The 23,317-nt window shown below is 41.2% G+C and overlaps 2 protein-coding genes across 18 annotated transcripts in view; one reads left to right on the top strand and one right to left on the bottom strand.

Annotated features, from left to right (window-relative positions):
* Positions 1 to 22,554, bottom strand: part of ASXL3 (ASXL transcriptional regulator 3) — a 128,253-nt gene extending 105,699 nt beyond the window's left edge. For 2 of the 6 annotated variants that reach the window (XM_090137513.1, XM_090137512.1), the window contains exon 1: positions 21,468 to 21,540. In XM_090137513.1, the coding sequence (XP_089993639.1) occupies positions 21,468 to 21,469 (2 nt within the window). In that variant the 5' untranslated portion in view covers positions 21,470 to 21,540. Of the gene's footprint in view, positions 1 to 21,461; positions 21,601 to 22,065 lie in introns of those variants that run through there. The other 4 variants (XM_090137514.1, XM_090137515.1, XM_090137516.1 and 1 more) reach the window with 4 other exon arrangements.
* CCDC178 (coiled-coil domain containing 178) overlaps positions 21,488 to 23,317 on the top strand; it is a 182,321-nt gene continuing 180,491 nt past the window's right edge. For 4 of the 12 annotated variants that reach the window (XM_090137530.1, XM_090137529.1, XM_090137527.1 and 1 more), the window contains exon 1: positions 21,488 to 22,087. The gene's annotated coding sequence lies outside the window, so the exon portion shown is untranslated. The remainder of the gene's footprint in view (positions 22,088 to 23,317) is intronic. The other 8 variants (XM_090137525.1, XM_090137533.1, XM_090137536.1 and 5 more) reach the window with 4 other exon arrangements.

Genomic DNA, 23,317 nt, shown 5'->3' with positions numbered 1-23,317 from the left:
GTCTCTTGCTTCCACACCTTACCATTAACATTACTAAAAGCCCACAATCCCTTTTGCATTTCTAGACTTTTAAAAATAATATCAGAAATTCAAATTGAATTACTGAATGTCCCCTAAGGCAAATAAAATCCTAAAATGCCATAGCATACTTGAGTCATAGACTGCTGGGTCAGACAAACTAATGCACATCGGAGGAGGAAGCCTTTATCTGTTTCAAGTATCTTTCTCCTTCCTCCCACTCCATCCACCAACACTCATACAGTGTATGGGCAGTGACTAATAATGCTGGAATTAAAATAAGCCAAAGGACTATCAGAAAACCATGATTGTTTTGATGTGATTTGCTGCAAAGGACAGTGGTGAAAGAATGGTTTGCACTGACTGCAACCTCTATCACCGAGGATCAAATATGCTCTATTTATTCCTGCCATTCAACTACAGCCTTAAAAAGGGACAGCCACTACATTACTGGGTCAAATTATTTGATACCCATCAGGATAGCCTAGAAGAGCACAGAAGGAGACATTGCACTGAATACATTCTTGGTGTCCATTCCAACTCTGGTTAATACCTCAAAGAGAAGGCAACTACAAAGCACTAGCAGAAGAAATCAAACCTCCCAGCAAATGGTAGCAGCCTGACAAATCGTTTCACCCTCACGTACCAATGCACAACTTGAACAATATTAAACAACTACATGAATGCCATGAATGCACGCGTTCCCGGTTCTAGCTGAAAAGCCTTGTCAGTTACATATTACGAGAAGAAATCCAAATTCCCTTCCTCAGCAGGGCATCTATCTTTTGTATGTCTACGTTCAAAAAAAACTGTAGAAAAGGCACTTTCCAATGACCTGGTAACAAGAGGACTCTGAAGCAGACTCAAAATTCTGAGCTGCTAACCTATGAAACGGACAGAGTGGCTAATTTAATTTATATGTACAGCTGCTTGAATTAGATCTGCTCAACCATCTGCAACTCAGCCACTAGAGGGAACACAAGTAGAAGAACAGCATGAAGAAAGGAAAACTAGAAAGTAAAGCTTGCCACTCACAAACATTGTCCTGCAAAAAGAAAGAAGCTTTGCCAGAGAAACAGCCAATTACTCCTGCATCTAGGAGTTATGATGTTGACAGAAAATGATGCTTCTAAAGACAAACCTAGTGTGGACTGAAACAGTGCTGTGGTCCAAAAGCAGCAGCTTGGTCCAGTGCTCTTGGTGATACTGATTGTTGAGTCCAATAAGTGAGACAGAGTCATGCCTTTCTCTGCAAGCTGCTCACAGGGATCTGAAGGTCAGACTGCTGACAAAACTCAGAATCATTTTATCACATCTCCTTAGTGTCTAACTATATGCTGAGCCACTACACACAAACTGGAGCAGTTCTCTTTAGAACGTTATTTAAATAATTCAGGAGGAGAAAAAGGAATATTACAGTTATTGCCAGAGCTCCCACTCAGCAGCTAAAATACAAGTAAGGCTAAACTGCACATCAGACAATTTTTACTGCCCAAAAAGAGAAGGGTAAATAGAAGAACAGAAAAATATCTTTCTCATAGGCAGAATATGCATCATCTTTTCTAGACACCCATTCCTAAATTAATAAATTGAAAGATAGAGTTCCAAACAGGGTACAAGAAAAGCATCCTGGAATAAATCCAGCATTGTCTTTTTCAGCTGCTTGTGTGAGGTTAACAGGAGGACTGATTTTATTGTGGGAAATGCCCCACTCAAATCTTTTGTATTCATTTTTGATTAACGGCTGTAGTCATTGGGGAATTTTGGGCAGCCTGGTAAAAGTTCAAAGCCCTTTGTGCGAAGATGGGTAAATGGGTAGGAGAGGAGAGGGTATGGATAGGATGTAGAGCTGTAGAAGAAAGGAACTGGATAGAGATGGATGAGGAAAAGAAAACTGAAAGACTGAGAGGAGAAAGGGTATACAAGATGTGAAGGGGAAAGAGGGAATAACAAGAGAAGATACACTACAAGCTATTTTAACAGTTCTCAAATAGAGGTTCACAGAGCTCTTGCTGATAGTGATTAAGAGAAAGGTAAAGGGTAATTTCCAAGTACTAAAATATTAAAAGAAGCTGAAATGGGAGTAATAACTCTTCTCATAGGCCTTTTGTCTTCATGCAAGCACTATTACTGTAAGGAAGGTTCAAAATTTGAGTGGAGGTAATTGCACTTCATCGGAGATGTCTTTCATGAAATGCTCTATACCATGCATTTGCCTTTGTAATTCATGCTTCATTACATCAGAAAGAAAAACAAAATCAAGCAAGGAAAGGAATAAAGATTTAAAACGAGCAAGAAAACCACGTGAAAACACCTAAACTTGCTGAAATATATTAAATGAAGTTTTAACATCACAACAGTGCTCACTTACTAATCCACGCTTATTTAGATTCCAAGGTAACGCTACTAACATTGACATTGAAAGCTCAAATGGCTAAAGCACACTTTGGAAGAGGGCTGGGGAATCTGGATTCAATCAAAAGCATTTTAGCACAGTTCCTTTAGCATGAACTAAAGGCAACAACAATTTCTAACGCGGAATTGTTTGTAAGTTGGTCTGAAGTAGCCTACCTTTTCTAACCTGTCAGACACACAAAGCAATATCATCTCCTAAAATACTGAATGAAAGAAGGAGAAAGAAAGAAGCTGAATGATTTGGGCTGTTTTTTTTATTATTATTATTATTATTTTTTATTTATTTCACTCCTTTTCTTTGACCAGCTTGTCTGAAGCTTGCTCTGAGATTTCTGAACCCTTTTATTGGTTTTATTTATCCATTTACAACATCATGCTTTAAACTGATAGAAAGGCAGCAATGCTGCTTTGGAAATTCCAAATAAACCCTACACTTGACATTTTGAATTCAAAAGAAACTGGATTACAAATCACTTAAAATTAAAAATATAATCATGTTATTTCTTTTAAAGCCAAAGTTCTATCAGCAAAGACATCTTGGCATCACCAGCAGTTTCACCCATCACACTAGAAAACGTATGGAAAGTTTTCAACCCTTGACAACTGGCATCTTCTAACAGCTTACCAATCTGGTCTAATACAATGAAAGAAAAGAAGGCCTTCATATTTCTCTCCCTACTGATGTAATCAGTCTGCCTGAGCAATTGGGAACTTTCATTTAAAGGATTTGCTGGCACAGGTCCATGAACACCTCCATAAGTCTAACAGGAACTCAGTGAGTATGCAGGATTCTATCAACAAGGGGTGTGAGATGAGGATCAAAGAAAAATATCCCAGTGAGCATGATGTCAACCTTTCATCCCTGGAATGGTTTCCACTACTATTAGTAGAACTACTAGCAATAACTTCAGTTCAAGTGGTGAAGCATTCAGACTCTCAGAATGCACAACTCTGATGGTGCAGTACAGCCCCCTGAAGACTTCTGCTTAGCCATGCAAGCCTTACCTCTTCTCACTTTATATCACAACACCCCACTGCCTCTTTCTGTTCAGCCTTTCTTGGCACACAGTGATACTCTTGCCTCTTGAGGTATTACAATACCTGCAACCTTTTTACATCCCAATTGTAAAAAAAAAAACTTTCTTCCCTGTTCTTTACCACAGCACACTCTCATAGTACATTCCTATGTCCTCTACATCCTGATGCATTAGCACATCAATACAGATATGTTACACTGCTGTGGGCTCCCCAAAACCAAACACAGGTACATGGCCAATGTAGTCCAAACGTTCATGTGCTTAGCAGCAAGCCAGCAGCACATTGTAGCTCTGGGATGCTGACAAGACAAATTGCATTGTGAACCTTCCACAGCTTGTAGAATATAATCTATTAAGTTTAGAAAATTAGTGTAGAAGTTTCAATTTCAGCATCAGTACAGTCAGCTGAAAAACATGGGTCAAAGCTGTTTACAGTTTTTATTTCAAAGAAGAGACCAGGAGCAAAAACCAGCTCCATCACCCCAAAATGTACTGAAATCTACACAAGTTCAATGATCAAACAGGCCACAATCCTGAAATGCCTCTAATTCCAGCAGGGATAAAAATTCCCCTTTGGTTCTTCCTCCTGTACAAAATGAAGAGAGGCCATGCTTAGGTGACTGGGACTAATGGGGTGGAATGGATAAGAGTTCCCTGTTATCTGCCTTTATGCTACAGATAACAGAAGAACGAACTACCAGCAATGTGAATGTGCTCATTACTACTCATGGAACAATACAAAAACAATAAGAAGCAACAAACCACAACCATACTTACTTCCCTACACACTGTTTGCATTATTGAAAGCTGATATACTTTTTTTTTTTTTGGACATACTGAAAAAAAGCACTGCTGCATGACCAATGTTTCAGCACAGAAAAATAACAAATTATATGAAGAGTAAAACTTTCCATAAAAATCAATAAAGAGAATGTGTATGTGCTAGTTTTAAAAGCCTTCATTGCTTAATTTCCTCAGGCAAATGTAATGTGTAAGGGTTACTTTTAATGTGAGAAATAGAATTCCTACTGGCTACTCTCTGAATGCAGCAGACTTAACAGGAGGTGACAGTTACGCCGGTTTTGTTGCCATTGCTTTATTACCAGAGCTTATCTTGTTCGACAGTGTCCTAAAGATACAGATCCAACATTTCCAGAAGGTGAAGAAAAAAAAGAGAGGAGAAAAATAAAAATAACAAGTCCAGCATCACAGCAGAATACAAATCAACCACTTTAACTACGTATTCTAGTTAAATATTCTAACCTATCAGTTTTGGCCATTTTAAGTACTTTAAGTAAAAATCACCTACTAAAAAGACAAGACAAGCTTCATGCTGCAGCTGGCACTGACTTCACTGATTTACTGTGAATACATTTAAGCAGCAAGAAGCACTTCTCTTCATGCTAATAAAATATGGCTGATGACAATAACCACGTAAATGAAACTGTTACATTTATACTTCCATTTTAATTCTATAAGATAAATGGCAAGAAACTACCTCATGAAACTTGCAGCACATTTTGATGCTTATGTGAAAAGCCAGTATAAAAGCCATTGATCCTCTTAACCTCACAGGGAAAGTCCATAAACTTCACAACTCAGCTGTTTGCTCTGTTTCTCCCTCACAGGATGATACACAGCACTGCTCCCTTCAGATTAATAAGCAGAGACACAGAAAATGATTAAGAGTCTTTCTTAGTAACTTTATTCCCGAAAGAAAGACCAGACGGTGTCTAAAGCATGAAAAACACGTAAAAAAAATCCTGAAAGGCATGCAGCAAGTGATAGAGCCAGATAAAAGGGAAAAAAATCCCTTACAATTACATGAAGAAAAACAAAAGTCACTTTCAGTTCTCTGAGCCCACCTGTTCAAGTACTGGAGGCAAAATAGAAAACAGAACCTCCACAAACCTGAAAGCGCTGCAGTTTGGTTGATGGTGGAATTGTTTATTTTGTTGTTGTTGTTGTTTCCTATATTGTTTGGTTGTTTTTCTTTTAATAGGAGTTATACTTTCTCGTCAGAATTGGCAATACAAAACAGTAGCATCTGAACAGTCCTAGTACATTACATACATTCTTCCCCCAGAGCTGCAGAATGATTTCACATGAGTTTTTATTATTTGGAATCATGACATCATTGTATACAGAATTTAGTTCACTGGCACAACCCAGATCTACTGCTTAAATTACTCCGAGAGCAGATACGATAAGTCATGTTTTTGAACTAAAGAAATACAGCCTTCTCATAGAACGTGTAAAGAGAGAATTCTTTTGTTAGCTGTCAGTGGGATTTTGCTATCTCTGCTAAATATATAATGGTTAGTGTCATAACAAAGATCAGCCATCATGTTACAGCATTTATCTTCATGAGTGAAGAGAGGAAGGGCTACTGTGATTTATTCCATCTCTCCTCATGAGACGATTAATGTCATAAGAGATTAGTCTTCAGTATTGACTTGTACACATAATAAAATATAGGGCTGGAGTGGGATGCTAGGCAGTTTTAATTGCCACAAATTTGGAAGCCCACATTACTTACAGATGGCACAGATGACAATTACTCATCTAAGATTTTCAAAAATAGAAGAATATTCTATGGTTCACTAACTCATATCCATTTTATGTCACTTGTTCAGTCCTTCTTACCAGTCCTTCCACACAATCCTTTCCCCCATCTCATCACCCAGGTCCACCCACAGTTGTCCTGTTAAACATAACATTTAATGCAGAACATAGTGGTGGTCTGCAGTGATATTTGTAGCATCTGTTTAAAGGTTTGAAAAACACGCTATTTAACAACCTTTACTAAGAAACATTTGTTGCAGTAGTCGGATTAGAAAGAATGTATGATGGCTCTCTATCTGTATTTGCATTCATTTCCAAATACATAAATAAAAGTATTTAAGGAGCTTCCCCAAGTTCTGAAAAAAGATACATGATCATTTCTTCCCCAGGATCCTGTAAACTAATCTGACCATCTCAAACTTATGTTAATGACCTCTCAAAACTCCATTACTTTGGAGAAAGTGTATACATATTATGTTGTTTACATGCTTCTGGAAACAACAGTGTTTCAGATTATACTGCGGTAAATACCGTGATAAGTAGAAGTTCTGTTAAAGAGGAAATAATTATTTTTCCTCAAAATGGAGCACAAGTTTTCTATATTTTCTTAAGTTCTAATTTTCTGGATACTGCTAAATCATGCTACACTGGGTAAAATTTAATCCTCGATATGAATGTTTTTTTTTTTTTCCGTTAAAAATAGCAATCCTTTACCATTGGTTTGCATCAAATATAGTGAGTTATTAAAGAGTTCTCACCACAAGCATTATCGTTATCTAGACTCCACAAATACTGAGTCAGACATTTTTATCAGGCTGTTAATTACAGCCACATAAATTATAATCAGCAACTGAGGGCAGCCCCATCATTGAGACCAACCACATTACAGGGTAGCAGTATGGAAGGTAAGGGCAAGGAAGAAGTATCATGAAAGCAAAGGATATTTCTAATTGATAGTGAGTGGACAGGAGAGAAAGATCAATGGAACCTTATCAGTACAGCTGTCTTCCAACTGACTGCTGATTTCCCTTACAGATTTGAAACAAGGAGCAATCACTTGGCATCAGAAAAACAATTCATGGGGCCTCCAGCCTATGAAGAAGTAAGATGAACTGTGACTTAAGAATTGGTCTAGGTAAGGAGACAAAACATTGATTGTTAAAACAACAGTTGTAATCAGATCTCAAAGGAAGATACAGAATGCATCTTGGCCATAACAGCCCCATGCAGCTTTATAGGCTTGGGAACAAGTGGCTGGATGACTATGAAGAAGAAAGGGACCTGGGGGTGTTGGTTGATGCTCGCCTGAACATGAGCCCAGGTGGCCAAAATGGCCAGCGCCATCCTGGCCTGCATTAGAAATAGTGTGGTCAGCAGGAGCTGGGAGGTGATCATCCCCCTGTACTCAGCACTGGTGAGGCCACACCTCAAGTATTGTGTTCAGTTTTAGGCCCCTCACTACAGGAAAGACATTGAGGCCCTGGAACGTGTTCAGAGAAGGGCAACGAAACTGGTGAGGGGTCTGGAGCACAAGTCTTATGAGGAGCAGCTGAGGGAGCTGGGATTGTTTAGTCTGGAGAAGAGGTTCAGGGGAGACCTCATCACACTCTACAACTCCCTGAAGGGAGGTTGTGGTGAAGAGGGGTTTGGCCTCTTCTCCCAGGCAACTAACAGAACCACAGAACCTGGGGAAATGGCCACAAGTTGTACCTGAGGAGGTTTAGGTTAGACTTAAGAACTTTTTCTCTCAGAGAGTAGTCAGGCACTGGAATGGCCTGCCCAGGAAGGTGGTGGAGTCGCCGTCCCTGGTGGTGTTCAAGAGGCGCCTGGATGAGGAGCCGCGAGATATGGTTTAGTAGCTTGTGGTAGCAGTGGTAATGAGAAGACTGTTGGACTGGATTATCTTGCAAGTCTTTTCCAACCTTGTGATTCTATGAATTCTATGAATGTCTCTTCCTCCGTAAGGGAAAAAAACTGAAAACATTCAGGACAGTCTGTAGTCATCCCAACTCTTGAACCTGTTTGAAGGCATTATTCCCAACTATGTGCCCAAGTTCCCAAAAGTCAAGCTGGATAATAGCTGAGCAGGCTGCAGCAGGAAATGACCAGCAGTCATCCATCACACAACTCCTAACACTGAGTTTCAAAATCACAACGAAGTAATTGGTCAACAGAGAGGAACCACAGAGGATTTTCTAAAGGAATACAAATATACAGACCTTTTAAAGCTAGGCTTCCTGTTCAAGACAAACATCTATCTCTAAGGGTCATAAACTCCATAGCGTATTTCTTACTTAGGATTATTGGCTATCTGTTACTCAGATTCAACTGTTACTTCAACTGAAGTTAGGAAAGAACACACACACACAAAAAAAAAACCATGAAGGGGTAAAACATGGCTGAAGCCTATTTGGCTTGTTTTTCACACTTTTCTGTAAGCATCAACACACATACATTCATATATCTGAGGATCTGAGTTTTCCCAAAGTCACATCTCCTCAGGAAACGCAGCACTATCTAATTGTCATCAGCTCCTAGGGAATGCTACTGGCAAATAATTTCTGTGTCTGTGGGGTTTAGACACAACATTTCAGAGTTAGTACTTTAAGAGATTATATTTATGCTTGTTTGAACTAAATCTTCAATTCCTTCCCCCTCCGCCCCCCCAAAAAAGGCAAGCAACAGAAAAATGAGATCTGTTTTACACGAAAGTTACATAGCTTCAGCTTGGGCTTCCAGTATAACCACTGAATTTGTACCATACCTTTGAATCAATGCAGGTTGGTAGGGAGATGCAGCTCAAATCCAGGAATCCAATCTTTAATTATGTCAGGCAATCTCATCCAAAGACATAAAAGTATACACAGAGAATTTAGGCACTATGTTCTTGAAGGTTAAAACAAGAATAAATTCCATTGTTCAGAACCACAAGAAAACTGTCACTTCTTCAAGTGTTGCATCAGACAGAGTTCTGGACACAAAAGATTCCCGGGTATACGCATTTTCTGCATGTCTAGAAATAACCTGGACAAGATCATTTGAGTCTCATTCTGAAAAATCTTATTACCAAACAAACGAGAGAATATTGCAGAAGACAAACTGGTCTTTTCAATTATTTCATAGGGATTACTTATAATTTCAACAGTAATACTTTGGCTGAGATAGCCCACACTGCAAATTGTTCTAGACAGAATGCAACATAATAAAAACACAGTATTTCATTTCCAAGACAAAGGTTTTATCTTTCACAGATGAGAGAAGACACCATTTTATTTTTTTATTCCAACCTTAAGGTTTGAGAAGCAACTGAACTTGAAAGATGAAGGTTTGGGGACTTTAATGGGTTACCTGATTACATGAAATGGTTGCAAAACAAGTAAATAAATAGAATGTAGTTTTATCATAGAACTTACAAGTATTTCTTCTTTATTTCCTTCACTTTCAGTCATAGATTTTTTTTTTCTTCTCCTTTATATTTACTATTCCTCACTGGTAAAAGAATATTCCCTTCTCTTGTTCACTGTTTGCCAAAGCAGCTCAACCATCTGAGTACATCAGTATTACTCAGGCACACTTTCTTTTTACCACATGACATGCCAGCAAACAAACTCAGTTTCATTTTCTTCTACTAATCCCATAAAATGTATGCAAGTACTAAAAGTAACAAGCATTATAACTATTATTATGTATGTTTGCAGCTTTTAAATAAAAACCATTTATTTCAGAACATTAATCCCCAGAATGCTTTTCCCAGATCCCTCTTCTGCCACTCTGAAATTGTTCTCTAAAATCAATTCCAACATTTAACAACACTTTAACTAACACATGAAACTTCTTGCCATAACAGCTCTTAGACTGCTGATAACAGCAAACAGGTGCAGTGATTATATTAAATAGAAGAAGACACCTCTCAATCTCTTTGCAGCTCTTCCAGCAGAATTTCCCAACTGCTGTGTATGTACATCAGCCTTCACGATCTAAGCAGCCTCTTTTGCAGTTCTGGCTCGGAATGAAAATAGGAATACTCTTTTCCTGCAACATTACTTTAAACAGCTTGAAACATTCTCCTGCAGCACAGACAGTAAGATACTGAGTATACTGTAGAAACCAAGTTTATCCTCATTAAAAAATATATATACTTAAACACATCTAGATATCAGATGTATATATACACACACAGCTAGATATTTTATATATGTATAATTAACAGAAGCATTAAAGATTTCAGAAATCATAGCAAGTTGAGTACGTTTTGGATTGTTTGACACTTCATCTCCAAGCACAGCAGACAACCCCACAGACAAATGGAAGCAGAAGCTTTCCCTGCTGCAACATATCACCTCTTCCATGAGAAATTAATCTACTACAGCAAACTAATTTGAAAGATCAGGATATCTTTGGGTATTTTTGTTTTGTATTTTAAACAGACTAAAAGACAGCAAGACAATACTCCTCTGGTTTACCTTCCAAATCCATACAAAATAACCCTGATCAAATGCTTTGATTGAATTATTTCAAAATTTATTTTTTTTTCCTAGCTTCTTCACCTCCTGCCATTGTAGATTTCAACCCCATGGTTCACAGACAGCTGGAAGAGTCCACAAATCACAATAGCTCAAATGACTGCTCTGACACTGTCTTTATCCTCAATGTCTTTGACTATGCCCACTCCTTTCATTGCTCATCCCATTCTGCGGTCTTCAGCCAAACCAACACAAACTCCTTTACTTCTTGCATGTTTACGTTCTCTTTCATTGGACAAGTCCCCAGGCAGCCCCATGTGAGTTCAGCAGTCTCCTCACTGTCGCCGCTGCTGTGACCTAGAGGCTAAATTAATAACCCACAATGAACATCAAACACTTACTGCAAAGGACTGATCACAGCACACGCACTGAAAGGTACTTAGTAAATGCAACAATCATCAGCAACGGATGAGTAATGGATGTATACAGCATGCAGTAACTTGCACAGCCAGACTGATAAAAATCTCCAAATTTACCTTGTGAAGTCACAGCACTCTAGTTCTTAAGTGCTTTTAGTACTCTGAAAAAGAACGTTTTAACATCACAACCACTTAGTGAAGCTCACTGAGTCCTTGGAACACTCCATCACAAGGAGCACAAAAGATCCTTCATCATAGGATAACTGCAGTGCTCTAACTAGCTTAACCCAGTAATTCAATTTTCTCTCAGTATCTATTCTTTGAGGGTTGATCATACACTCTTTAAACCACGGCATTCGCCAACAGATAAGGAAGATTAATATCACTCCACACCAAAGACATAGGGTTGGTTATCACTGACAAGTTCCAATGAGATGGGTAACTCTCCTTCCAAAAGCAACAGGGGAAATTGGCAGTGAGATGGTTGATCTGAGCACTGACAGGAGGAAACAATATTTTAGCATGAAGAATTTAGTTTGCAAGATGAAAAAACAAACAACTGGACCAAGAGCTCTGCAGAGCTGAGAGTAGTGTCCATTTCTTGCTATTGCTAACCATTTCCCCAGAGGACGCTGGGACTCATTATGGGCAGACTGAATGTACCAAGCATACAGACTTCAGTATTTGATTCTCCCAGTCAGTCTCACAGAGCTGTAAACCAATACTTGACACAGCATATACTATTTGGACGGCTAAATCAGGAATCTGAGGGAATCATGTCCCTGAGCACCACATCCAAATGGTTTTTAAACACATCCAGGGATGGTGACTCAACCACCTCCCTGGGGAGCCTATTCCAGTGCTTAACAAGCCTTTCTGTAAAGAAGCTTTTCCTGATATCCAACCTAAACCTCCCCTGCACAACTTAAGGCTATTTCTCCTCATCCTGTCACTAGTGAGAAGAGATCTACCCCACTCTCACTGTAATTACCCTGTAGGTATTGAAAGAGAGCAATAAGGTCTCCCCTCAGACTCCTCTTCCCCAGACTAAACAGCCCCAGTTCCTTCAGTTGCTCCTCATAGGGCATATTCTCCAAGCCCTTCACAAACCTTGATGCCTTTCTTCGGACCTGCTCCAACTAATGGTGACAACTACGTTGAAAAACAGCATTTTGTAGGTGAGAATTCACTCTATCAAACAGTGTTATTGTGCTCTTTGTATCCATTGTAGTTTCCATGGAAATAAATAGGAGGCATTACTTTCAGAGCAACTCATGTATATTAACCTTCCTACACTGAGTTCATTTTGCCTGTGACAGTAAGCTGCAAGCTACCTCCCCTGTTCTTGCCTCAACCCTTGAGCCCTTTATCATTTTATTTTCTCTCCCTGTAATGTTAATAAACAGATGATAATAGCAGGGTGGCAAAGTCTGGCTACAGCAAATGAGAATGAGCCCAAATGCAGTAGCTAAAGATGAAGAAACAAAGGAAAAGAGCTACTTACCTTTGGAAGGCCTCAAGTAGACAGGGATCTCCAATAAGAGGTGCCCTCACCTCTACTGCCAACCCTTAAATGAGGTCTGAGAAGGTGTGGATCCTGGCTCCACCCCTTCCAGTCACTCAGATGCACTGTATGCTCCCCTGGGTTGGCCCTGCCTTCCCACCAGGTGCTCCATCACTGGTTCAAGCCATGATTTAGCATTTCTGCTACACCCCCTGTTCTTTTGAGGAAGGGGAATGAGAGAGCAGTTGCATCAGAGTTCAGCTGCTGATCAAGGTAAAACCACAACAATACATACACCAGGCATAGCAAAATAAACCTTTATTTTAAAAGATTAATAGTCTTAAAAGCAGCAGATCATGCCGCATACCAGAGTTTTCCCTTTCATTCCTATGATTCTGCCTAATGGACCCAAGTATCCCACCATTCCTTTGCTGCGCGCCTAACAGACAGCAGATATTCAATAATGCAGTACCAGTTGACAGCACAGCACCCTGGGAACAGGACAAAAGGAGAACAAACAACCCATTCAGCAAGGACTGCCAACGTAGCAGAACTAGCTACACAGATTTCTCTTAATCTTGGCAAAAAAAAAAAAAAAAAAAGTTTCATACTGAGAGCTCAGTACAAGAACAATCCATGCAAGTGCTGTGTAGTCTCTGACACCTTCAGTACCAGTGGAGCCACTGGTCACCTTGAAGCTGGGGGCAAAAAGGCACTAAGATACCTATGGTAGTAACTTGCTTGAAACAGTGATTTATTGAGCCCATTCCATGGCAACAGAATGAGTCCCACTAAACTATTCTGCCTACCTTTTAAAATAGAAGGTGAGTGCTTGCAAAAACTTACGTTACAAATGAAACAAATTATGAAACAGAATAAAATGCATTAAGCACTACTGCTGTAAGGATGAACCAGCACAGCATCATTACATCAAACTGCTGAAAACATCCATAGGCTTTAGGTATTAAAAATTGTCAAAAAAGACAGAGGAAGTGACTGAGCACCATTAAATGAATACAGAATTCTCAATCTGAAGTAGAAATAAACTGGTTCTTTCTGCCTAATCATTGTCAGAGAAGAAGGGATAAGAATACGTACATTTGAGCTCTAAAACATGCTCATCTAACAACTTGTCAGAACCTCTTTTTTTCTCCTAGCTCTCTTACGTTCAAGTAAGGACATGAAATTCCACAAGACGACCAGATGTTGGTAAACTTCAGAAAAGCCCTTGTCTAAAAAATGAATGTGTTACCAATTGATGCTATTGATGTCAGAAATTTCAAGTTATTTTAGGTATGCAACTTACTTTTAAGTCTAAACAACGTGCCATTGAGGTCCTTGCAACTTCATCTTTTATGATTACCAATTCTATGATTATCAAACTAATAGTCTAATTGAGATGTTTTTCCCACTTTAAATACCGAATTCTAAAGAGATTCTGTTTAGTCTTACCTATCTAGAATTTCTAAGTGAGAGAAAGGCCAAATGAAACGAAAGAAGCCAAAGCTGTCGGAATCCTAGTCCAGAAGAAAAACAGACCTCCTCTTCCCCTCCCTGCCAGTTACCTTGCTAGAAAGTACTGGCTGATACGTGGTGGCATGCGACATCACATGCTTCTCTGATACAGCAATGCCAACAGACATCCCAGCAGCTAGCAGATCACTGGGAACTTGGAGACATAAAATGAAACAACTTTTATCTAAAAAAAAACAATTGAAGGATTGAAATATCTGAGTCTGAAATTTGCTCAGTTAAAATTGATGAAATTAAAAGAAAAAATAACAAGGTATCAATTACTGAAGGACGCAGTTACACTTAGGCAATGATTATGGTAGAGCCTCATCATATACAAAGTAGTTTCACATCAGAAATGCAGGAAGTTATGTGGGACAAGAAGATTGACTATGATTTAATAGATTCTGTAGACACTTCAAAAAGAAACTCATCAATTATAGCGATCTACACACAGTTAGGCATGTTCTTCAGGCTGCTAGAAGTCAATTGAGATGGAGTAGAACTTTGACCTTCAAATTGTTGGTGTATGCTTTGATTAAGGCTCTCTCTTGACATCAAGTTATACAAGGAACTATAAAGCAATATAAATAAATATAATAAAGGATAAAGCAATATAAATGCTCATCAGGATGACTGCTTTACCAAATTCATAGCTCCATCTATGCACAACCAAGATCACAATAAGAAAGAGAAAAAAATACTTTCTACATTAAGTTCCCCAAATCACCTACTAAACCAAGACACTCTCCTATCAAGGTTCACTTTTGAAATTGTAGAGACTGCAACATTCTCCGAACATCTCAGTTAAATGATCCCCTGTAGGATGTGACTGTCACCCACAGGATAAGGTCAGGCGGAATGGGGCTTTGAGCAACCTGACCTAGAGAAACATGGCCCTGCCCATGGCAGAAGGGTTGCACCAGGAAATCTTTGAAGGTCCCTTCCAACTCACCACATTCTATCATCGTATGATAATGATCTCCAAAGTTGAGTCTCTACAAGCAGCAAGAAGACATTCATCATCACAGACTCAACTAAACCAATCCATGCACAGGAGAGCCAGTTTTAAAACACAGTATATAATTACACCTTTTAAATAATTTTTTATGCTCCAAACTCATGAAAAGTCACCTAGAAAACGTCCTGGAATGTTTTCTACAGAGAACTTTAGCACAATTCTCTTAATGACTTTGTGAATACCCCGGTGCTTTAGAGCAATGCTGAACAGCTGAACCAGTGCTTGTTGATAAGGGCAAAGGTTGTCAGACAAACTAAATGCTACACTACAAAACAAGTCTGCCTCAGACAGCTGAGGTACAGAATGCCACACTGGACAAATAGTCAGATCCAAAATGTTAAAAACCAGATCTAAATGTTCCACCAATTCTGAGGGAAGCTACAAAGACTTTGTCTTGCTGTGTCAAGCCATTAAAGAGAGCTGAAAATCTTAACATTCAAAGAATGAAAACAGAAAACATCAGATTAGCCTGGTTTCTTGTTCCAGTGCAAGAAGCACCAGAACTTGCTTACACCACAGTCAGTGCTGCTGCCACAGATTTCTCCAACAGTAACCACAGTCCTCAACCTCAATCAGTGGACTTAGACTGAAGAAGATAAGAAGGCATTCACTGCCAGCTGGCTTACTAATTCTATCCTGATATTCACGATATCTGTGGTAAAGTATTATAGTCATATCTGGAAGTAACTGTGGACTGGCTTGCTTAAGCCATGATATTCAGAGACACAGGTCATCCCTTCAAAGCCTACCTTAGCTGCAGGTTTAGATTGGGTATAATGGAGTGTTTTACAGTGGGTATAATGATGCAGTGGCACAGGCTGCCCAGAGATGTGGTGGATGCCCCATCCTTGGAGACACTCCAAGTCAGACTGGATGGGGCTCTGAGCACCCTGATGTATCTGCCTGTAGATGTCCCTGCTCATTGCAGGGGAGTTGAACTAGGTGATCTTTAAGGATCTCTTCCAACTCAAATGATTCTATGATTCCAGTTTTAGGTGAAACTGATCAAATCTCACTTGTTAGGAATTTGGAAACTGATGAAATAATAATAATAATTAAAAAAGACCTATTATTCCAACAGAAGCACATGATATCACAGCAAAATATTGGTGGTGGTTCTACAAAGAAAGCTGGAAGTCACAGGGAACATTCACTGTATCAGTGAGCATTAAACCATAGTTTTAAACACTGATAACACTGTCTCATTGTTGAGGGATCCTCATATTTAGGTTCCTTTCTAAGGGTTTTATCCTATTTTAACCCAGTTGGTACAAGTATTGTGATTTTACTCAGAACAGGTCCCATTCTTGGATCAGGTTCCTGCTTTCCAAAAAGTTTGTGCTGCCAAGGGCTGGAATCTTTGTTCCTCCAAATCTGCCCTAAAGGAATGCAGAAGAGCTAAAACATTATATTTGAAGGACTTTTTAGATCAACTTTTGAAATAAAAAAATATTGAAATATATTAACTTATGTAATATTTCACACTAATGAAAAAACACAACCATAGAAGGTAAAGAAAGAGATGCAGATGCGACCTCGTCTAAAAGTGCAAAACTTAGTTTGAATAAAACTAACTGGATAAAACCCTAGAGCAAACCAAAATAAAATATAGCTCTTCAAAAAAGCATTGATTGGGGATCAAAGGGAAAGGCCATCAAAACTTCCCAAGCTACAATGTTTCTGCATGTCTGAAAAAGAATTAAATCAGAACAAATAGAGAAAATAATAGCAAGTCTGTGTTAAGCCAACAACAAAGAAATCCTTAATACTGTAAAACAAAGTCATGTCAAATCTCCTATTTATAGAGATACATGAAGCTCCTTTCTCAACGCTTTAAAATGTATTTATAGTAACTAAAATGAAGACTTAAGATAAAAGTCAAAGGGATTATCATCAATGGTCTAGCTACACAAACCAATTTTTTTGTTTCAGCTGTGGTCTTCAAATACGAAGACATAATGCTAAAATAGTTCCATAGCATTATACGATCTATTTCAACTGCACTATCTTAGCAGAGCAGATGAAGCTCAATCAGCTTTTGGACAGCTAGTCACATTAAACACTAACACATAAGCTAACAATTCCAGTGGGCTTTTGTTGTTTTTTCATGCCTTGTTTTTGTTTGTTTTATTTTCCCCAGCATCCATTTCTTAATTAATTAGCATAATTTTCTTAAAGTTTACACCAGCAGCAGAACAACTGTTAATTAAAAGCTGGATCCTGTCAGGAGACTAGTACAAAAAATTCAAGAATTAAGGCATGAATATTACTCACCCAACATCCACACATCAGCTGAATCACGGGAGTGCTCTATAGCACCAATAAAGTACATACAAACAAACGTAACATAAGAAAACCTTTCTTTCAGAACAAAATTTAGAAAAGAGAAAGCAAAAACACTGGAGAAGAAATCAAGCAAGCAAGACATAAATAACCCAACAAATGCTACAGTTCTCATTGTTCGGTTTTCCTTCTGTGTTATTGTTAAATAGTGGTTGTAACTCAAGTGTAGGGTTTCAAAATGCCATGTATAGGAAAGATAAGAAAGCAATAATAAGGACAAGCTATGCATAAAACAAATCCTTTTTAAATGTTACCATAAAATGTTACTACCACCCTTTGTAGACATCCTACACTTCAAACATATGTTGAGCTCTGCATTCGTGAGGCAGGCAGCCTGAACTCATTTTGTTCAGGCTTCTGCTTTTCTAGACCACAGTACCAAGGCAGGTCCAGCAGTCAAAACCGATGATACAAGTCGTGCTATTGCTACACAGTATCCCTGGACACACTTTGTTCTCAGCAATTTTCATTTTGATATTTCTTACACTGTATCCTATGGTTAAACTGTTGAGGGACAATTAGGTATCTGAAGTCTTTCAGAAGGCATTGAGAGTTCTTGTGAGCTTAACAGCTAAAATTAAACAGACAGAAGTTTTTTCAACTGACTGGAATTATTTCAAATTGCTTGAACTCGTCAAGTGCATGGTGCTGTTCAGATTTTGTGAAGATCCATGTATGACTAGAAAATAACAACAGTTTAATCACATGGGGATCAACAGAAAGACAGAGGATGTCCTCCTCCCTTTAAAAGTTTTCTTTTGGTCTTGTTCTTTTAAGTGTAGCATCTTAGTCCTCCTGACACAAAAAGCAACAAAACTACCTACCTACCAAAATAAATAAATGGAGTGGAGATAACGCCCAGGTTGTGCACAACCATCGCTGAGCTTTCTACAAGTACCCAAGAGTTGACATATTGGGTCTACAACAAAGCTTCGCCCTTTGGCAGATTGCAAAGACAGGTTGCAATTTTGTCCATAAAAATGCATGTTGTACAAAACGGGTTCTGTAACACGAACTGTCAGTGGTATGCCACCATTCCACTGATCCTGCACATGCGTTCATTTCTCTGGAATGCTTGTAAGCTGGGTTATGCTTGCCTTAAGATAAGCAGACTTGCATGAGGAGAAAAAAAAAAAAAAAAAAAACACCACAGAGTGTCACATAGAAATGTTCAACTCTCTGCAGGAAGCTTCTTCCACAAAACACAAGTTCCAATACAGTGCATTCCAACGGCTCCTGTTTTACTGCTTATATCACAAACGTGGTATTTACAACAAGAGCTGAATATAATGGGAGTCCCCTCCTGCTTCAGTTTTAAAAAAATCAAGCATCTTGAAAAAGCCCTGCATTGCAGAAACTTGAGTTTTCAAAGACTTTTTAATCAAATAGAAGAAATAGAAATGCAACACTGCCTGCCATTGTGAAGCCTCAACACTTAGGCTTACACATTACAATGTATTTTAAGACTGTCATGTAATATATTTTTCTGAAGCACTTCTCTTTCTTTCATTGTGAATGTGGGAAATGGAGAGCTGTGTAATGATTTCAGGCTTGAGTCCAGTTTTTGTACTCCTTTTTATCCATGACAACTATTACATGGTGAATTATGAGTTTCAATATAGATTGAATAGAGACATGACCATATCCATTTCTTTCATAATTACTGTGAGAGAAATAGTAATAGAGAGTGAATGAGGCAAAAGTGTAGCCACAGAAGGAAGATGATTTTATGACTAAGAGGCAGGACTACTACAGAGACACTGTTGGTATGATAACTGCCTCTCCCACAGATTTCCTGTGCAGCTTCAAGTAAGGTACTTAATCTCTCCATGCCTCAACTCTGCGCGGTTAAAGCAGGAGTCAAAATGCTTAACTTTGTAGAGATGTCACAGAAACATTTGCGTTTGAGAAGCTACTGGACATTGCTAACAATAGCTACATGTGGATGCTTGAAACGTAGGAGAAAAATATATTTTAGCATTGATTTTGAAAGGTTTACAGAAAATGAAGCACAGCACCTCACATCAAACAAAGAAAATAAAATGAACAAAACCAGCAGCTCTTATGATTGTATCTGAAGTACTAGGAAATCTACCATGCAAGTACATCATTTTAAGCTCGGACTGTAATAGATAGACATGCACAACAGAGCAAAAAAGCAATGCCAGTAGTGTTACCTTTCTCCTTTTATATGTTTGAGCACTTAGTTTTGAAAGCTCAATATTGGAATAACGTTACAGGTTTCTATAGAAAATATAACACACGTTTCCATACATCTACTCCATATTAATTCAATCTCTTGTTTCTAAAAATAATTCAGTACTATACAATTTTACATCATATTGATCTAGGTAACTCATGAGTCATTTTCTGTGAGCAGGTATCAATCACTTCATTGTTTACTTGCTGTTGGAAAGAAATTGATTTAATCAAACCTCGCAGTAATACATTATTGATGCATCCCAAGAAAACGAAGTTGTAATGAACCATCAGGGTCCTAACATAAAACACTGTAAGGAGTGGCAATTTTAGCTTCAATCTTTCATTGTGATTTGCAGAGGCACGTCACTGTACTGCTAAAGCTTTGTGCAGGACGACGTTCAGTCTGAGCAGCTCTATGCATTGCTCACATAACAGACTCGGGACAAGTTTTCTGTAACTCAGCAAACCCCAGGAGCCTAGACAAAGCCACACAGAGGATCTCATACACCTCTACCACTTACTCACAGCAAAGTATCGTTTTTACTGGATTTTAGCAAATAATGACCCTTCAGGGGGGAGTGTTAGGTGATAGGACAGCATGAAAATAGGAGAGAGCCTTAAGTCCTTCTCCTCAGCGCAGGCTCAGCCTTTGTTCTCCAGAGGCTCTTAAACTTTTCCGCATACTGGACCACATGGGAATAGCAATTTTAACAAATACACATTAAAATTCCTTTATGTACATTTGTCAAACAAAAGACAGCTTACAGTAGCGACTGCAGCCACCACTTGAAAGAGGAAAGTTAGAAAAGCATTTGGTGGAATTTACAGACTTTCAAATGCAAGCTGCCTGTTTAAAGCTTGAAAAAACAAGCGCTATAGCAACACCCACTGCTACCAGTACTTAGCAAATAGTGTTTTCACTGTGGTTAAACTTTTCTTACAAATCTGAGAAACTAGGAAAAGGTGACACTGTATCAGAACACGTTCGCTGAAGCTGAGATACTACAAGATGTTGTAGAATGCAGAATGAACCGCACCAGAGTTTAGCACTGACCAAGCACATGAGAACACCTATGTACAGCTCGCGGAGACATCTATAGGTAATGTCTGTCTAACACCCTATAATTATTTACATAGGAGAGGAAGGCTGAACTTCTTACGTAGGAATTCATACAAGGCGAAAAACATTTTTACAAGGAATGCCTCGTGGAGTGTAACTAATAGAAATATGACATCAATATCCGTCACCAAAAATAAATGCACCATAACCACAGAGATGTTACATAGGGAATTATATCAGAGATGGATAAAATAGAAAGTTGACATGGATATGAAAAAAGAAAAAAGAAAGAAAAAAGAAAAAGAAAAAAGCAATATAACCAGCGATGTATCTTCCCTGCTTTGTCATCTTTCTAGGCACTGAACTGAAGCTCAGTCAGACACAAGTTTGCAGAAGACACACAGAAACACATACAACCACACACGCTGTACTGCACAGACTGTTGTAAAATTCCTAGAACAGAGAGAGCCCATGCACACTCGGAAACTGAAAACAACATCAACAGTGTATTCTATTACACTTAGCGAACAGTAATACAGAACCGTGAAAATAGATACAGTAGGTAAGAGGAGACGGTTTCCTAATGAAGTGGGAATTGAGCAGGTCTCCAGAGCGCCCGTGGGTTTGATTGCCCTGGATATTTCCTGGCTCAGTTAAGAAAGTAGAGAGGGTGGAGGGAAACCGGGATGAGAGTTCTGTGTGATGCCCTTGCCCCTCACCCCTGCCCTCCTGCTCACGCTAACGGGATGAGGAAGCAATTCCCAGATATTTCACTTTTCTCTGTAATCAAACAGGGTATTCTTGGGATATCTGATGCGCGAACTCAGAGAGACAAAAACAACCCCTGGATATTTACACGTACACGCAGACGCGAAAGAAGAAAAGAATAGGCATTTCCTCACGCGTACATTGCCGAAGGGACGCGACTATTTCTCCTCTCCAGACGGGGACAGGAGGAGAGCAGAGGGCCGGACGGGCTCAGCCTCGCACAGCCCGGCAGGAGCCGCGCACCCACTGCCGTCCGCCTCCGCACGGGCAGTGCCTCCCTCGAGCCCTCGCAGCCCCACCGGCAGCCCCACGGCCGAACACACCGCCTCACGTTCACACGCTCCCTTGCACGCCCCCTCCTTTACACACTCACACACTTTCGCACTCACGCACTCCCTCACACCTTCGTGCGCTCCCTCTCTCACACACACGCGCTCCGTTACACACTTCCTCCCTCGCACACACCCTCACTCCCCGACTCTCCCTCACACACGCGCTCCCTCACTCACACACTCCCGTGCACACTCACACACAGCCCCTCGCACTCCTTCGCGCACTTCCCCACACGCGCACACGCTCCCTCGCACACGCACACGCTCCCTTGCACACTTCCTCCGTCGCACACGCACTGCCGCCCTCTCGCGCTCCCTCCCACGCCCCAACGGCCGCCAACAAAGCGGCGGCGGGACGCGGGCGGCGCGCACACACGGCGCTCACACAATGCTGCGCGGCACCTACCAGGCGGGCAGCCTCGGCCCAGGTGCGGTCCTTCTTCTTCCTCTTGTCTTTCATGTTTGCATCTCATTGAGGTGGTTCGGTGGGGGGCGGGGGCGGGGGGAGGGCGGACCGGGGGGACGGGAGAAGGGAGGGAGAGGGGGGGGGCCCGGAGGGGTTCCGCACGGACAATGATACGTTGACACCGAACGCCGGAGCCCCCGGGGCGGGAGGGGCGGGGGCGGAGGAGGAGGCGGAGGCGGGGGAGGAGGGGGGCCGGGCCGGCTCGGCTCCCCGCCGCGGCGGCTCAGCTGACAGCTTGAGGGATGCTCCGCTACGCTCACAACAATGCACTATGACGTCACGCGGGGGAATGGCGCCCGCACCAAACGTCCCCCCGCCGCCGGCGGCCGCCCTCGCGAGGAGGCCGCCCGAGAGCAGAGCGCGCCCGCCGCCAAGCCTCGCGAGAGCGGCCGCGGCGCCTCTCTCCCCCCTGGGCCGGGGGCGGCGGGGAGGGGGGCCGGACTACAACTCCCGTGGTGCCGCGCGGCGGGCGGACGGGGCGTCTCCCCAGGGACGCGAAGGGCGCTGCCGGGGCGGGGTCGCCGGGGTCGCTCGGTACCCGTTGGCGCCGTCCCGCGCCCCGCGTCGCGGCTGTTCTCGGGGGCCCCCTCCCCTGCCCGCCCGCGGGGCGCCGCTCGCGGCGCTCCCAGCCCAGCCGAAAATCGGGGCCCGGCCCTTCCCCGCTGCGCGATCTCCTCGCTGGCGCCTACTCACGGCTCGGGGCTCGGCGGCGGGTCCGGGCGTTCCGGGCGGCCGGTTGCCCCGGGCTGCGGGTGCCTGCGGGGCTCCCGCCTGCGTCCTCCCGGATCCTCTAGCCGTGTCGAAATTGGGCAGCGGGAGCCCCCGCCGAGGAGGTGTGGGTTCAGGAGGAGCCCGTGGCTGCGGGGCTCCTGTCAGAGCGGGGAGAAAAGCTCCGTTCTGTTGCAGGATAAACAAAGGAGTTGGTGAAAGCGGGGTTGGTAAAAGCCTGAAGGATGTTCTCCTTTATTGGATGATTTAGGATTAAGATGCCCACAGCGTGGAAAGCTGTGGGTTTAACACACCTTCCTGAGTTACAGGATATTGCGGTGGGGGCTTCTCCCCTATCTCCTCCCCTCCCCCAGCTGTTAAACTATTGGGGGAATACTGCTGAAACATTTTGGTGTTTTTTACTTAGACTGAAATGAATTTCAAATTCTCTAGGCTTTGTGTGTCCATCTGGTCAGTGCCCGTG

Source organism: Phasianus colchicus, chromosome 3 (genome assembly GCF_987193195.1).
Source record: "Phasianus colchicus chromosome 3, bPhaCol1.hap1.1, whole genome shotgun sequence".
In the NCBI taxonomy this organism is placed as follows: domain Eukaryota; kingdom Metazoa; phylum Chordata; class Aves; order Galliformes; family Phasianidae; genus Phasianus; species Phasianus colchicus.
Note: the sequence above shows the minus strand (reverse complement) of the source record. Positions and strands in the feature narration are given on the sequence as shown.